Genomic DNA, 18,134 nt, shown 5'->3' on the forward strand with positions numbered 1-18,134 from the left:
ATATATATAATTTGTTGTCTAATATAAAAACATTGACTTTTAATGTTTAATTTTGTCCAAATTAACATTTATTTTAAAATTGAAACAGAATGAAACATCTATCAAAACAAGTCAAGTATAATAGATTGACGAAATAATATAATTTAGGAAAAAGTATTATTTTGGTCTATAATGTTTGGAGTGAATCTTAAATTCATCCCTAAAATTTTAAATACTTTATTTCAGTCACAAAAATTTTAAGCGGGTTCAATGTTGTTCCACCATTAAATTTGACACAAATAATTTGCATATTAAAGAGCCAATAGTATTTAATTTCAGTATGTAAGTAAAATCGATCAACCAACGATCATTAATATAAAAGTTTTTCCTTTACTTTTATTTAAAGCGTTGATTGTTATGATTTGGAGTTTTGCACACAAAAAAAATTGAGGAGAAAAAATATTATAAGATAGTTTTAGTTATATTTTTCTAACACATAGAAGAAAATATGATTTAACTAGTAATATTATTAATATCCACGTTACTCATTCTCTTAATTATTAATGTCAAATTTAACGATAAGACAATATTAAATCTGTTTAAAATTTTTTAAGACAAAAATAAAATGTTTAAAATTAGAAACCAAATTAAAATTTAGCCATAAGAAAAATAATACTTTACGCTGTAATTTATTTATACACACCTTAAGTAGAACAGCATCAGCCTCAGGTATAAAATTGAACATGTCTCCACCAATAAAGCTCAAATTGTTGCTGTTGGTTCCTGAAAAATTCTCCACAACATGTGGAAGGTCAAACACTATGCACTTCAATTTGGGAAACATGTCACTAATAATCTTAGATACGGTTCCATTTCCACTACCAACATCTACAATGGATTCCAATCCTTCAAAAACAGCATTATGATCTTTCAATGCCAACTTCACCATTTGAGAGTCACTAGCCATTGACTCATTAAAGGAAGTCAAAATTGAAGGGTTTTTGCTAAGAAAGTTCCAAAGATTTGTTCCAAGGGAAATTTCAGATAAAGTAAGATTTTCTTCTAAAGTCCATTTTCCTAGTAAGTTATAAGAACTTGACACAGATGGATCAAGAGAACACTTAGCCATTGGAGTTAAACAATATTCAGTGCCTTTAACAAGAAGCTCAGAAGCAATAGTGAGAGCATATGCTTCCTTTTCTTCTTTGTTTTCATCATCATCATCATGGATTGTTACAATATCAAAGAATCCATTGTGACTTAGGTGGCGCATAAGACGCTCCACACCACTAATTTTGGATGGAGGAACTTGTAAAATTGAGATCAATTCATGAAGGGTGATGGGTTTTTCATGGTTGTAAATTATGGTTGGTATTTCTAACTCAATGCACCATTTAAGGCACATAGAATTTAAGTAAACATACATGTGTTTGTACACATGAACTTGCCCTTCAAAAATCTCATTTGCTTTGCGACCACTTAATAAATCCATTTTTTCCACCATGTTTTTCATGTATGTGTTTGCATTGAAACAATAGTTTCATGCATTATATATGCACAATAGGGGAAACGATAAGGTTGAATCACATTCAATTATTGTTGACCATTAATAATCATTCCTTGACCAATATCAGAGATTCAATGATTCTAGACCAATATCATATTCAATGATTCTTGACCAATAATCCAAGTTAAGTAATGTAAAAGTATAGTTTTTTTTTTTAATTTATCTAACCAATTAATATTATTGACCAATAATAATAATTTTTTTTTCTTGGTCATGGGTAAAAAGGGTTATATATACATTCAATAATACCCTTTTTTGTGTTACCTTATAAATTATCATCAGCAATACTATTTCTATTTTTTTCACTCTTTACTTAGCCAACTGTGGCCAAGTCTATTGTATACATTTTGAATGGTTATTCATTGATATTATTCATTTTTTTAAATACTATATATACAATTTTTAAGCATTATTGTACTAATTTTTTTAAATTTTTTATTCCAACCAATTGTGATTAAGATCTTTATCCATCCTATAATTAGGAATTTTTTTAAGGACACCAGCTTGATCTTTCACATTTTTGATGTCAATAATAGTGTTTGTTCTATTGTTAAGAGAAGAGAATGAGAAAAAAAGCAAATTTCAACTATAACATAGGTTGAAATTAAATAAAAAAAATTATTAAATATAATTTGTTAATATTATAGTTTAAAAATTGAATTAAAGAAAATTACTCGACCTCTTATCCAAATTTTCGATAATTTTATCACCATGATTTTAACATAAGAAAAATTATATAATAATCACCATAATTTTAAAATTTTTTAGTATAACACTAATAAAAAAATTATATATAATTTATTATTTATTCTTAAACACTTCTTATTAAGTAAAGAATATTATATTTTTTATTAATTAAACACATTTTGTAACATCCTAATTTTTTGAACGAGGTTCATTATTCAATAACTAATTAATTAATTAAAATGGTAATAATTTAAGATTTAAATTCAAAATAAAAAATTAGAAAATAATGCATTTGATGAAAAGTGTAACAGTCCAAACTATCCGCTAGCACGATATTGTCCGTTTTGGCACACAAGGCCTCACGATTTTGCCTTTGATGATAGGGATGATAGCTGAAGCCCCCCATACTCACTCGTCACAATGCGTCATGCTAGGGAGAGGTATCCACACCCTTATAAGGCATGTTTCGTTCCCCTCCCCAACCGATGTGGGACCTTACAATCCACCCCCTAAGGGAGCCCAGCGCCCTCGCTGGCACATCGATCCGGATTCCGGCTCTGATATCATCTGCAACAGCCCAGACCATCCGCTAGCACGATATTGTCCGCTTTTGCACATAAGGCCTCACGGCTTTGTCTTTGACGATAGGGATGATAGCTGAAACCTTCCACACTCACTCATCAAAAAGCGTCATGCTAGGGAGAGATATCCACACCCTTATAAGGCATGCTTCATTCTCCTCCCCAACCGATGTGGGACCTTACAATCCACCCCCTTAAGGAGCCCAGCGCCCTCGCTAGCACATCGATCCGGGCTCCGGCTCTGATACCATCTGTCATTTTTAAAAAACATTAAAAAAAATTGAAATGGACTTTTTTGAAACATTGAAAAAAGTTATCTATTGATAATTTTTGGGCATTTCTAATAATATCCAGTCTTATTCCTATTTTGGCATTTCTAATTTCTGGAATTTTAGCCCCGATTAGCAAAGGGCCCGAAAAACTTTCTAGTTATGAATCGGGAATAGAACCAATGGGTGATGCTTGGTTACAATTTCGAATCCGTTATTATATTTTTGCTCTAGTTTTTGTTGTTTTTGATGTTGAGACGGTTTTTTATAGGATATTGTCCGCTTTGGCACACAAGGCCTCACGGATTTGCCTTTGACGATAGGGATGATAATCGAAACCCCCCCACACTCACTCGTCAAAACGCGTCATGTTAGAGAGAGGTATCCACACCCTTATAAGGCATGCTTCGTTTCGCTCCCCAACCGATGTGGGACCTTACAATCCACCCCCCTAAGGGAGTCCAGCGCCATCGCTGGCACATCGATTCGGGATCCGGCTCTGATACCATCTGTAACGGACCAGACCATCCGTTAGCACGATATTGTTCGCTTTGGCACACAAGACCTCACAGTTTTGCCTTTCGTTCTCCTCTCCAACCGATATGGGACCTTATAATCCACCCCATAAGGGAGCCCAGCGCTCTCGCTGGCACATTGATCCGGGCTCCGACTCTGATACCATCTGTAACAGTCCAGACCACCCGCTAGCACGATATTATCCACTTTGGCATACAAGGCCTCACGGTTTTGCCTTTGACGATAGGGATGATAGCCGAAACCTCCCACACTCACTCATCAAATTGCGTCATGCTAGGAAGAGGTATCCACACCCTTATAAGGCATGTTTCATTCCCCTCCCCAATCGATGAGGGACCTTACAAACAGCCCCTCTAAGGGAGTCCAACGCCTTTGCTGGCACATCGATCCGGACTCCGGCTCTGATACCATCTGTAACAGCCTAGACCACCAGCTAGCACGATATTGTCCGCATTGCTACATAAGGCCTCACGATTTTGCCTTTGACGATAGAGATGATAGCGGAAGCCCCCACACTCACTCGTCAAAATGGGTCATGCTAGGGAGAGGTATCTACACCCTTATAAGGCATGCTTCGTTCCCCTCCCCAACCGATGTGGGACCTTACAATCCACCCCCTTAAGGGAGTCCGGCGCCATCGCTGGCACATCGATCTGGGCTCCGGCTCTGATACCATCTGTAACGGCCCAGACCACCCGCTAGCACGATATTATCCGCTTTGGCACACAAGGTCTCACGGTTTTGTCTTTGACGATAGGGATGATAGCCGAAGCCCTCCACACTCACTCGTCAAAACGTGTCATGCTAGGGAGAGGTATCCACACCCTTATAAGGCATGCTTCGTTCCCCTCTCCAACCGATGTGGGACCTTACAAAAAGCCAATGAGTTATAGTTCAAATGGCATAGTCTCCCCATACTCAATTAAGAGGTCGCGGGTTTGAGTTTATCTATCTTTGGTAAAAAAAATAATGCATTTAAAAAACTAAAATATCTAATTTTAAATTTAAATATATCAAAACACTAGCTGATTTCATACTTAAGGAATTTGAATGAGCTTTAGTTACTAACAGTATTTCGAGAATATATCAAGATGTGGTTATCCGATTGACTTCATTTAAGATTAATTTTAAACTAACTCAATTCTCTATAAATTTATGTCTAATAGCTATTTCCAAATTCCAAACATAGAAAACTTCATAGGGCTTGCAAAGTGACGATTCAGATTGGAAATTATACCTAAACGCGAATTAGATTCTCCTAACATAATCTGTACATACCTAAGAGCTATTTGAGTAATTCCTTTCTCATTTTATTCTATTTTTTTCTATACAAAATATTCTAGGTAACCTATCCTCTCCAAATTCTATTATCTCTATAAATTGTCATTCATATACTTTTTTCATTATAATAAAAATCATTATCTCTTTTCACTTCCGATCCTTACTTTCACTCTAAATCTTTTGCCAAAATATTCACAAAGTCCACTCATATATTGTTCAAGAAGATATTCTTTTTGAATTATAGAAAGTCTAGCCATGGAACAAGTCTTTCTTCGCTAACAAATCACGTCTATTTGCATCAGAATACATATGGTAGTGTTTGGTTAGTAGGTGTGTCTACACAAGACAGAGACACGCTGACACACATCCTCTATTTGATTGTTGAGACACACAATTTTAAAGGACACGTTCGCACACAAATTGACACAAATTACATGTATTCGGTGTACCTCTAATAAGTTGAGACATAAAATTAATATTGAGACACTGATTATTTTGACAATTTTACCCTCCCTTCTCCTCTCCATTTCAACTTCCGTCTTTTTTTTTTCATGGCCAACAAAGTAAAATCTCTTCTCCCCTCCCTTCTTCTCCCCATTTGAACTTCTGTTTCTTCTCTCTTCATGACCAACCAACCTCCTCTTACTGAAGTGTCTCTACCACTGCCATTGTTACTGCCTCACTTCCTCCTCATATTCTTCATATTAGGTCTCTGTCTTCTTCCTTCTTCCAAATCTCCAGATCTGCGACTAGTGTCTCTGCCATGTCGCAGGTGAGCCTCTATTATCGACCCATCGTGCCTCCATCTTCATCTCTGTTCATCCTTCTATTTGCCCCTTTTTGGATGTTTTTCCTAAAATAAAGTTTTATTTTTTTCTTTATTTTTTTATTATTAATCTGTGCTATTTTTAGAAAAAAATATAGTTTGAATGCTATGAACAACTTTTTTTCGTTGGTTTCTATGCCGTTGAAATATCTCACCTTCCAATTAATTTTTTAATTTGATATTCCATTTATTCATAGTCGCTTCAACAACTTAAAATTGACACAAGGGACTCAAAATGGATATCATGTCAATTAATTACTTGCTGTTTAATTAGGAAGATATGTATTAAATTTGTTGTTGAAATTACTAGAATTTTTGTTATCTGATTTTTTTATGAATAGAGATGGAAGAAAAGAATCAATGTAGTTAAAAAAAATATAGATAGTGGTGATGGTGGTAATGATAAATGATGAGGGTATTATTGACTTTTTAAAATTTGATGTGTTTTATGTATGTTTTTTACCAAACATAAATCATGTATATATGTATTTTGTGTCTATGTCTATATAGTTCATGTCTATATGTCCATGTCTCATACTATGCACTAAACAAACGGAGTCTATAGGAACTTCACTCGAGGTAAGAATTTTATACTACTTTTTATATGTCATATCTCAAATGTTTTATTTTTATATAGATGTTATCAACATTGCATATCATGATATAACGTTTCTTTATTTCATACATATTATGTATTATAATAACCATCTTATGTGCATTAAAGAATTGAGGATATGATCCTTTGATAAGGGAAAGTGACCCCAAAAATAAGATAATCAAAATAATCCTTTGGTAAGGAAAGGTGATCGAATGGAGATGATCTTTCATTAAGAAAATGTGATTGGCAAACTTTTGGGATAAGAACATTCGGTAAGGGAAGTAGACTCCCATCAATTTTATATAATAATATCTCTTTGTTGACATAACTCCCTTTTTGTGTATGTCTAAATAACCTTGATTGTAAATTGAATTGAGAGAATGATCCTTTGGTAAGGAAAGGTGATCGCCAAAACGTTTGGAATAAGAACCTTACAGGGAACTCCCACTTTTTATACCGGTTTAACTTAATACCTTCCATAAAAGTTACGAGAGAAAGTAATGAAAAGTACAAAGAAAAGTGTGATTATGATTGTTCTTCTTTTATTCTTTTTGTTTAATTTATGACTTTGTTTATCATGGTCGTTTTATCCTAAGATTCTTCTTTTACCCAAAGATCCTTTCTATTTGATTTATGATTATGTTTATTTTTCTTATTTCACTCAAAGATTTTTTTTATTCAAAGATCTATTCTATTTGATTTATATATGATTATGTTTATTATTCTTATTTTATCTAAATATCTCTTCTCTTTGATTTATCTATGCCAATGTTATTATTATTCTCTTATTTATTTTGCCTTGCTTTATGGCCTACGAAAATATTAAATCAAGGTTTGTGAATTTTCATTCTATATATTTTAACATTTTAGGCATTTTGTTACGAGTCACATGTGTCATGACATAAGTAAATGAGAAGCATTTGAAAGTCAAACCACTTCGACTAACAAAGACTTTTGAAAATAATAATTGAAAAACATTACATCATTACTATTTTTATTTTTAAAACTCGGAATGGCTGGGATGATACGATGATACCATATAGATAAACTATTGAGAAACTTTTATTTCTCACCGCTCTTTCTATACCATCTTCAAGAATGACGCAGTACAAAATAATACACTGTTCGGTGATTGTTTTAGTCATAGTTATACAAATTCATATTAACAAGGAAGAATATGTGATTGTTTTAGTCATAGTTATACAAATTAAGAGAATTAAGATTTTCTATATGTCTTGTTTATCTTTATTGAATGATTGTAATTATGATTATGATGTTTCTTTTTTATGATTATTTAGTATGAGTAAAGCTTGTCATTGTTTGTGCCTTCATAGTTTAGCACGCCCGTTTTTTATGTTAGTACCTTCATATCCACTCAAATTTTTCAACTAGTAACCATTCTAATAGAAATTAGTTATTCACTATTTTTACATATATAAATTATTTTATATAAAAATTTTATATTATTTTAAAAATTTCGCAAGGTTTTGAATATCAATGACCAATATAATCCAAATAAGGCTTAAACCCAGTTTAAAAATATTAGGGTGTTACATTTTTTGTATCAGAGCAATTTGATCCATGTGACTATATTCTATACTTACAAGATTAATTTATTATCATTTAGTTATAATTACTGTTATATAATAAAATATTTTCTATGTACTCAAATTAGATTAGAAATATGTGATCATATAATAGTAAAAATTATTGTGCTCCTAAATATTTTGTTTGAGGCTTATTGCCGTAATTATTTGGTCAAAATGTGCATGTGTTAACGAGAATACCTACACATCTTTGCATTTTTGGATTGATACTATTATTATAATTTCTACCACTACCTTACAAGCCATTTAAGTTAAGAGTACATATACTTTTATAAATTCCATTCCATTATTTAATATGTCCTATCATCATTATATTCCTTAAAAATGTAATATTACACGATCTTTTTATTTATATCATTTATGTTACTATTACTATCTCTTTAATCAGAGGGGAGGAGAAAATGTGAAGCAATTGTCTTATATGTTAAGAAAAATTACTTGCTTTTAACTTCTCTAAACTCTGCTTGTCATGCTTTTGCTTAATTTGATTTGACATTAACTTTATTGATTAGCTTTTTTTTCTTCCTCTTTTTGGTGTTTGAATAAAAAAGAAAATTCTTCTCTCTTGTATAATCAACACCTGGAGTAAACTTAGCAGAATTTTAGGGTCATTTTTCTTTTAGATTGATTTACATTGGACTTGGTTTGATTCTATTCCCATTTAGCAATTTTTGATCATTTTGTCTCGTAGAATTGGACTGCAACAAAATAATTTGGGCTTGCATACCAAACTAATATCATCAAATTCACTTGGGTTATCAACCCAAATCAACATATTTGTCATCATTAATTTGTTATATATCTACTAAATTTAACAACTTGTCTAATTGCTCTTAAGTGAATGTATATGAATGGCGATATGTAATCAATTATGTCCTTGCATGTGATTTATATGATTTGAATATTTGAATTTAATGTGTTAGAATATTGTTTGATGAATGATGATCTTTATTGCTTGCTAGATATTAGGCTATAAATTCGGATTCTCATTTAGGGTAATATAGAAAGTAGAAATAGTAAGTTGCGTATAGTCAACTTTTCATTCTATACATTACCTTTTTAAGTAGGGTAAAATTTGGGCCTAAACTTAATAAGTCTAATTTATTGTTTTCAGAGTTTAGGACTATCAAAATCTTTAGATCAAAGAGATTTATAATTTTTAAAGAAAAATTGTCTAAAAATTTTTAAGATAAGAAGAATTCAAAATCTCAAACCAAATAACTTATCCAACAAAATTCAAATCAGTATAGAACTAAAATTATTTATATTTTTTATATATAAAAAGTTAATAAAATTTTTTATTATTATTTAATTGTTATTAACTCTATTTTCATTAACAAATGGATTAAGGATTACAACTTACAAAGTGATTTTGGTATATATATAAAAACGAAAACTGTGTAACTTTATTAATATTTAGCTATAAATTTTCATTAAACTCTAAAAATAACTAAAGTAAAATATCATTTAGTTTTATCCTCATTAAATTCAAACTATAAATAATCTTGAACGATTATTATGAACGAGAAAATATCGGTAATATTAAAAAAATAAAAAATCAAAATTTATCTTATTTAACATATTAATTATTATAATAATAAATAAATACTAAATAAAACAAATTGTGATTATTTTTTAATTTTTTATTTGTTATCAAACATTTTCGATATATTATTTATCTTAACTCTCTTAGTATTTTTTGTTTTGTGACACTTATTAATGATAATCTCAATGTTAATTATTCTTAAGGATAAATTAAGGATAAACCACAATAAGAGAATACATTCCGGTTAAAGGAAATATTTTATAATCTTGAAAGCCTGCTTCCAAAAAAAGCTTATTGAATTCCTCTTCACTTCTCTCCTTTCCATTCATACTTGTCATGGCAATATCCATTCTAAGCTTCATTTGAGTTAGTCCAAATTCATCTTGTTTTTCATTTATCACAAAATCTATGATAATTGCTTTTCCTTCTTTAGTGTTCTTTGAAATTGCATCTTTGCATTTCTTCAATATCTTTACACAATGTTCATCATCCCAATCATGTAGAATCCACTAAATCCAAAACAAAACAAAAAGGTTAGGAATTGTATCATACCATTTTCTTCACCTTTAATGTCTCTTGTCCATAAATAATTCTACCAACAAAAAATATAAATCCTAAATTTTTCCTCTTTAATATTAGCCAATTTTTTTTTAAATTTTAAATTCTAAATCCTAAATAATTCAAAAAATGAAAATTAAAAAAAATATGACAAAAAGTTAATTAATATTAATTAATTAAAAATTAATTTTATATAGTATTCTATTTAAAAACAAATAAGTACTACTTTAAAAAAATGAATATATATATATATAAGAAAAATTTGTTTTGTTGTCTAATCTAAAAACATTGACTTTTAATGTATAATGTTGTCCAAATTAATATCTATTTTAAAATTGAAACAGAATGAAACATCTATGAAAAGAAGTATAATAGATTGATGAAATAATATAATTTAGGAGAAAGTATTATTTAGGTTTCTAATATTTGGAGTGAATCTTAATTTAATCCTTAGAGTTTCAAACGTTTTATTTTTGTCATAAAAAAATTTTTAATGTCCTATTTCAATTTCAAAACATTTTCAAACGGATTTAAGGTTGTCTTGCCATTAAATTTGACATAAGTAACTTGCATATTGAAGAGCCAATATAGTATTTGATTTCAATATGTAAATAAATAGATCCACCAACAATTATTAATATAAAAAAATTTTCTTTACTTTTGAAGCGTTGATAATTGATTGTTATGATGATTTGGAGTTTTGCACCAAAAGAAAATTGAGGAGAAGAAGTATTACAAAATAGTTTTAGTTATGTTTTTCTAACACATGGAAGAAGATATTATTTAGCTAGTAATGTTATTAATATCTACGTCATTCATTCGGTTAATTATTAATGTCAAATTTAACGATAGGACAACATTGAATCTATTTAAATTTTTTTGACACAAAAATAAGATGTTTAAAATTATAAACTAAATTAGAATTTAGCTGGAACAAAAATAATACTTTATGCTGTAATTTACTTATACATACCTTAAGTAGAACAACATCAGCCTCAGGTATATAATTGAACATATCTCCACCAACAAAGCTCAAATTGTTGCTGGTGGTTCCTGAAAAATTCTCCACAACATGTGGAAGGTCAAACACTATGCACTTCAATTTGGGAAACATGTCACTAATAATCTTAGATATGGTTCCATTTCCACCACCAACATCTACAATGGATTCCAACCCTTCAAAAACAGCACTATGATCTTTCAATGCCAACTTCACCATTTGAGAGTCACTAGCCATTGACTCATTAAAGGAAGTCAAAATTGAAGGGTTTTTGCTAAGAAAGTCCCAAAGATTTGTTCCAAGGGAAATTTCAGATAAAGTAAGATTTTTTTCTAAAGTCCATTTTCCTAATAAGTTAAAAGAACTTGACATAAGGGGATTAAGACCACACTTAGCCATTGGAGTTAAACAATATTCAGTGCCTTTAACAAGAAGCTCAGAAGCAATAGTGAGAGCATATGCTTCTTTTTTTTCTTTGTTTTCATCACCACCATCATCATCATGGATTGTTACAATATCAAAGAATCCATTGTGACTTAGGTGGCGCATAAGACGCTCCACACCACTAATTTTGGATGGTGGAACTTGTAAAATTGAGATCAATTCATGAAGGGTGATGGGTTTTTCATGGTTGTAGATTATGGTTGGTATTTCTAACTCAATGCACCATTTAAGGCACATAGAATCTAAGTAAGCATACATGTGTTTGTACACATGAACTTGCCCTTCAAAAATCTCATTTGCTTTGCGACCACTTAGTAAATCCATTTTTTCCACCATGTGTGTTTGCATTGAAACAATAGTTTCATGCATTATACATGCACATTAGGGGAAACTATAAGGTTGAATCACATTCAATTATTGTTGATCATTAATAATCATTCCTTGACCAATACCATATTCAATGATTCTTGACCAATAATCCAAGTAAAGTAATGTAAAAGTATAGCTTTTTTTTTTAAAAAAAAATAATCTAACCAATTAATATTATTGACCAATAATAATATTTTTTTTTCTTGCGGTCATAGGTAAAAAAGGATATGCATTCACTACAAAATTAATATTTAATTTTGGGAGTATTTTAGTGTAAAAACTTCTACAATACATTTTATTTATGATAATTTAAAAAATTTTCACTAATAATTAATATAGAATTAAAATACAAAATTCTCCCTCCCCCAAAACATTTCTTATTTTCGCAGAAACGAGAGTGGTTAGCGGAGGAGATAACGTCCATAAAACCCTAAATTCTGTACCGCCATTTTCGCCGCCGTTCCCTCTGCCGTTTTCGCCGCCGGCGCAATTACAACTGCCGCGTCCGTTGCAGTAGAGAGCTTCTGGATTGAGCCACCTATTTTATCAACCCGTTTTCAAATCTGTCTCTCTATATTGTCGTAGCTGTCACGGTTGCCACCGCAGTTTCCGCCGCCGTTGCCGCCACAGTTTCAGCCGTCAATGCCACCGTAGTTGCCGTGGTACAACACGTTTTCAGATTTGTTCACTCCGGAGCTTCTTCTTCAACGCCGCTTCCTCTCACTCCAATTTCTCCTTTGAACTGTCGCTGGTACTTCTTTTTCTTCTTCTTTCCTATTAATTTGCTGATATTTTTTCTTTGTTAACAATAAATTTCTTCTCTGTCTCTCCTCCTCTTTGTTGCAACTTTTTCACCGGTATACCTCTTGTTCTGTATTTTTTTTTATTGTTTTTCATTTGTGTTGATAAGGACTATTGGAAACGAGGCAGGGAAGACATGATAATTGATCATTGAAGTTGTTTTGTTTCACGCCAGTAGATTTTTAAGTGTTGGCAGAATAATTCTCTCTCTCTCTCTCTCTCTCTCTCTCTCTCTCTCTAATTCGATGGAAACAGCTTGGGTTTCTCTTACTTGCATCTCGATTTAGCAGCATCGGCATCCAATAATCTTGCTTGAAATTCGTTATGGAGGTAAGACCATATTAGATTTTACCGATTTTCCTGATTATTCGGTTGCAAACAAAAAGGAGAACATTTGTTACTTGTCTTAACAACTTTACTGTTTAGAATTCAGCTCCGATCCTCAATTTGATTCGATTACTTCTGAGGATTATTTGATTCGTTTGAATTTGAGATTGCTATGTTGTGTGCTGGTGCGGTTGCTTATTCGTAGTTCTTATCTGATGTTTAATTTGTTTTGAGGAAGGGGGAGCTTTATGTGTTTCATACATTTTTTTGTTAGTTGTGTTCTGATTTTGGGGATTTTTTGGATGTCGTTGTTTTTGTAGGGATCTCTGGGATTGAAGATAGTGGCAAGTCTGAGGCGCATTTGACTTCAGCTGCTGCTTTTGTGGAGGGTGGAATTCAGGATGCTTGTGACGGTGCTTGCAGCATCTGTCTTGAAGCCTTCTGTGACCGTGATCCTTCCACCATATGACCCTGATTTTTATCACGTGTTCATTTCTTTGGATGACTAAAGTGAGATAGAATCAAAACTATACAATAATAAATTGATGGATTTGAACCCACTGCAGATTTGCTAGCAGAGGTGTGTAAAAGAGAGATAAAAGCAAACATTAAACCTGATCCAGATATCGATGTTTATATGATCATAAGGTATTAACATCACTCTATTCAACCTCAGATTCAACTTGACTAGCATATTTTCGTGATTTGATCATCATGATTCATGATCTAATGGTGAATTGCAGCTTTGTCCAATTTGTCTTACTAATGGGAAGGATATGGCCTTTGGTTGTGGGCATCAGGTAAGCAATTATATAATATGGTGATATATATATATATATATATATATAAGTCAACTTGATTATAAGACTTTATGAAATGTTCTAATTCACATATCACCTTTTCCTCACATGACATACTTGTTGTAACTCTGGAGAGAATCTTGAATTTTGCCCCATTTGCAGGAGCACAATCGGTACTAGAATAAAGCTTTACTAGTTAACTTGGCTCAAACCCTTGTTTCTGTGGCACATGCATACATTGCTAGAACAAGGTTAGCTCATATATCATTCATAAACTTAGCTTTCTATTGATGGCATTGAATAAGTCAAAAAAAGTTAACTAACGTGACAGAGCATATGCAGGGGACCTTGATGGATATGTAGTTAGCCTTGTACACAAAACTACGTTCACGATTTTGAACTAATGTTCCAACTTAAGCATACTTGTTTATAGAGAGAGTGGGTTGCCTTCTTGTATATATGAAGTTTTAGCTTTCTTTTCTTGTGTCTAATTTTGGTTGATGTAGCCCGTAGAAAATCAGAAACTAGATCTGTATTATTTGATTTAATTTTATTTGATTAGTTGCATTTCATGAATTTTTAGCATGATATATCCACCTCAGATTACATTCTCAACCTAATAAAAGAAAAGAGTATATATAGTTGCACTTTAATAACCATGAAAGACAACGGCCACATGAATAAGTATACTCCTGTACTCGATGATTGTGAATAAAGAAGTTAATTTAAAGCATAAGCCCCTGTAGGAAACAAAATAAAAATAAAAATAAAAATAATTAATTCACGATGCATCTATTCCTCCTCAAGCACACTTTTCTATTGAAAAGGTAATTTCTAGTCTTGATTACATTATTGTTGCTATGTTTTATTGTGTCTTTGTGTTTATCTTCATATGCATTAATCAAAACAAAACCGGACTATACTTTTAAATAAACAAAATAAAACAATATCAAGACATTAATTTTTACTTTCTTAGAGGAAAACTTTATATATTCTTTAATCAAGACATTTTTCTAGCAATATCAAGTTGATCTAGCAATGTAAGATTCCATTAGATCATTTTCTTGTCTATTGATTAGTTCTATAGATAAGATATTTGAATGCCCTCAACTGTGATCATGTTAATAAAAGTAATCAATAAACATTTTGATGGGTTTTGGGAGTTAATTGAAGTTAAGTTATTATCTCAAAAATCTAGTATTGATTCTTTTGTTGAGAGTCTCTCGTAATATTTTTCATTTTTTATAAACTGTTAAAAACTAACCATAAAAAGGGTTGGTGGACTTCCTAACTATTGTGTTTAGAAATTATGTATAAACTAATCATGAAAGAGAGGAAGAAGGTAGCGCATTTTTAAGTAAACTAGCTATCAAAGTTGATATATGAAATAATTAATCAAAGCAAGAAGTAAGAATGTCACACTTCAAAGACCATAGAGAAATTCTCAATATTATTTGTGTGCAAGTGAAGAAGCTTTTGTATGCTTTGGGGCAATGAGTTGCTTTATCTATAATCCATGGACTTTGTAGCTTCTTTAGTTTCACTTTGGACCCTTCTTTTGTTGCTTACAATTTCATGAAATACTCCTACAGTAAACACTTGCTTATTTCTGCTAGTTACAATCACTCTACTCCCTGGCCCGAAGTGAATTGGTTCAAGAAAATCTCTTAGAAGTTTTGGAGTATTCACATTATCTAGCACAAGGAGAACCTTCTTCTTACTTAGCCTTCACACTAAAAATGTTTACCTTCACCAGAAGTATATTTCTGATGCCTACTATATTAGATTATTAGGTCAGGTGGAATACATTTCAACTATGCCATAGTTTTTTCAGCTCATATTTTCTTGTCTTTATATGTATTGTTGCTAGGATTATCTGTGTATAGTTGTACCTCAATTATTTGTACTTGCTGTTGTTTTATCATAGAGGCCACAATTGGTGAAGGGAAACATGCAACTTCACTCGGTGGATCAGCAGCGTAGTCAGGCTCTTGAAGCTCATGCTGCATCCTTTGCTCAATTTAAGGTGAGATTTGATATGATTATGCGCTCCTGCACTTATTTATTGATCACCTTAATGATTACATACTTTGATTGCTATGTGTTGGATGAAATTTAATTTTTCTTTTGGACAGGTTCCTGGAAATGATAATCCTTCTGTTTTGATATCTTTTGCCTCAAAGACACTTAATGCTGGTCAAATTATATTGAAGCTACATGTTATTGAACTCGATGCACCGTCAGGTCTGCATATTTTTGCCTCTCACACCTGCCCCTCATGTTTTTATTCTATGGCAACATGGGTGTTACACAAACGTCTCTTGTAGTACTAAGTTACTTGTCCTCTCCTGATTTCTCATATAATTAGATGATATTGAAATATTTTTATTTTGAGACTTTTATGTAATTAGATGATATTGAAATATTGAAGTTGTTTTATTTTACTTTTTAAAGAAAAACAATAATAATTATGTAGAACAATACTATATATAATTATGTTTAGAACTATTAACATTGAGAATTTTTTTATATAGAGTTGTCTTATATTGAGGAATTGTGTTATAAAATATTTAATTTTTAATGAGATGAGAATATGTAAATGAGATGAGATTAATGAATGATTTAAAATTAAAAATAAATAAATAATTATACGGTTTGTGGAAGTTTGAAAATGTCACAAAATAGTTAATTTTTGTTAAATTAAAAAATTAATTTGTGGGGAGTTTTAAATTGTCACAAGAGTGATTTAAAACCGTCATAAAAGTCTAATGTAAAATCCCCACTAAACATATACAACCCCCCCTTTCCCACTGAATAGATTGTAAAGATTTTTAAAAATCTCCGCAAAAAATCTCGTGGCATTGCGGGAAAACTCCCACAGACTATTTGATGGGGGTTATAAACCTTCACAAATAAAAAAAAACTGCCACAAATCATAATAAAACCTTGTAGTGATTTAATAATACCCTTTGTATGTGATACCTTATAAATTATCATTAGCAATAATGTTTCTATTTTTTTCCTCTTTACCCAGCCAACTGTGGCCAAGTCTGTTATATACATTTTGAATGGCCTTTCAGTGATATTTCTTTTTTTAAATACTATATATACAATTTTTAAGCATTATTGTACTAATTTTTTCAAATTTTTTATTCCAATCAATTGTGATTAAGATCTTTATCCATCCTATAATTAGGAATAAATTTGAGTAATTGATATTTTAATTTAAAAATAGAGTTTAGTTAATAATATTATTATCGAGTTCGATATTCGCCGATATGAGTAAATATCGGTACTTTTTGGTGAGCTTAGCTTTGCTAATACTTCACCAAATATCTTTCATCCTTATATCATTTATATTAGTAACTCATATACATTCAACCTTATGTATATTATTGCTATAATTATATAAGCATTATTATTATTATTATTATTCATTGCTAGTTCTACTAAGGAAACCTTATAATATTATAAGTTACACAATTAGATATTGTAAATTATAAGTTATGTTAATATTTATAAAGAAAGAGTAAAGGTATATATATATATATATTATAAGTTTTGTAATATAATATTATGTTATTATAAGAGTTAAGTACGATTTTGGTCCCTAAAGTTTAGCGTCAGAATCGATTTCGTCCCTCTTCTAATTTTGGATTTAAAATCGTCTTTAACGTTTTTTTTCGTATTAAAATCGTCCTTTTAATTCTTTTTGGACAAAAATATCCTCACCACTACCAACATAATTACCTGCTCCACCACCACCGCCACCAACACCAACACTAACACCAACACCAATACCAACACCACCGCCACAACCAGCTCCAGCACCACCAACACCAACAGCAACACCAACACCAACACTAACACCACCACCACCACCACCCCCACCCACTGTCACTCCATCACCATCTGCATCACACCAACTAAAACTCAGAAAATCAACATCATCATCGTTATCCTCCACCAACTGCCACTCCACCATCATCATCAACATCATCATCACCATCATCATCATCATCATCATCAACACCCACTGCCACTCCACCACCACCAACACCACCACCAACGCCGCCGCCGTCCCCCTCCCCCTCCCCATCTCCCCATTTCCCAAATCAACAAATCAGAAACAGAAAGCAACAATAATATTTCACAAATCAGCAACAAATCAGCAACAACAACAACAACAACAACAACAACAACAACAACAACAACAACAACAACAACAACAACAACAACAACAACAACAACAACAACAACAACAACAACAACAACAACAACAACAATAATAATAATAATAAGGGGGAAGAAGAAGAAGAAGAAGCGGCAGGCGGCGGTGCGGCGGTGGGGTCGGCGA

The 18,134-nt window shown here is 31.6% G+C and overlaps 2 protein-coding genes and 1 non-coding gene across 5 annotated transcripts in view; 1 reads left to right on the forward strand and 2 right to left on the reverse strand.

The window, feature by feature from the left end:
* The window catches only part of LOC107486238 (isoflavone 7-O-methyltransferase-like), a 2,100-nt gene extending 629 nt beyond the window's left edge, over nt 1–1,471 (reverse strand). Inside the window, exon 1 of the mRNA XM_016106792.3 lies at nt 683–1,471. Coding sequence (XP_015962278.1) covers nt 683–1,471 — 789 coding nt within the window. The remainder of the gene's footprint in view (nt 1–682) is intronic.
* An 8,216-nt stretch (nt 1,472–9,687) lies between these two features.
* LOC107486360 (isoflavone 7-O-methyltransferase-like) lies at nt 9,688–11,807 on the reverse strand. Its single transcript, XM_016106894.3, has 2 exons — nt 11,010–11,807; nt 9,688–9,987 (listed from the first exon to the last, which is right to left on the reverse strand). The coding sequence occupies exons 1-2, from the start codon at nt 11,802–11,804 to the stop codon at nt 9,688–9,690; spliced, it is 1,095 nt and encodes a 364-aa protein (XP_015962380.3). The 5' UTR covers nt 11,805–11,807.
* Nucleotides 11,808–12,204: 397 nt separating this feature from the next.
* LOC107486553 (uncharacterized) lies at nt 12,205–16,221 on the forward strand. Of its 3 annotated transcripts, none has more exons than XR_001591674.3 (7): nt 12,205–12,600; nt 12,760–12,980; nt 13,298–13,625; nt 13,721–13,777; nt 13,940–14,028; nt 15,705–15,803; nt 15,913–16,221. It is a non-coding gene; the product is annotated as an uncharacterized LOC107486553 (transcript). The 3 variants fall into 3 exon arrangements; XR_008008309.1 differs by having other exon boundaries at nt 12,906–12,980; XR_008008308.1 differs by lacking the exon at nt 12,760–12,980 and having other exon boundaries at nt 12,206–12,600.
* Nucleotides 16,222–18,134: the final 1,913 nt, after the last annotated feature.

Source organism: Arachis duranensis, chromosome 4, assembly GCF_000817695.3.
Source record: "Arachis duranensis cultivar V14167 chromosome 4, aradu.V14167.gnm2.J7QH, whole genome shotgun sequence".
In the NCBI taxonomy this organism is placed as follows: Eukaryota; Viridiplantae; Streptophyta; class Magnoliopsida; order Fabales; family Fabaceae; genus Arachis; species Arachis duranensis.

Excerpts from the sequence above, each read along its gene's own strand:
- LOC107486360 (XM_016106894.3), bottom strand. The coding sequence starts at position 11,804 with ATGGATTTACTAAGTGGTCGCAAAGCAAATGAGATTTTTGAAGGGCAA. Across the intron at positions 9,988-11,009 it reads CTGATGTTGTTCTACTTAAG|TGGATTCTACATGATTGGGA; the intron begins GTATGTATAAGT and ends TTTTGGATTTAG.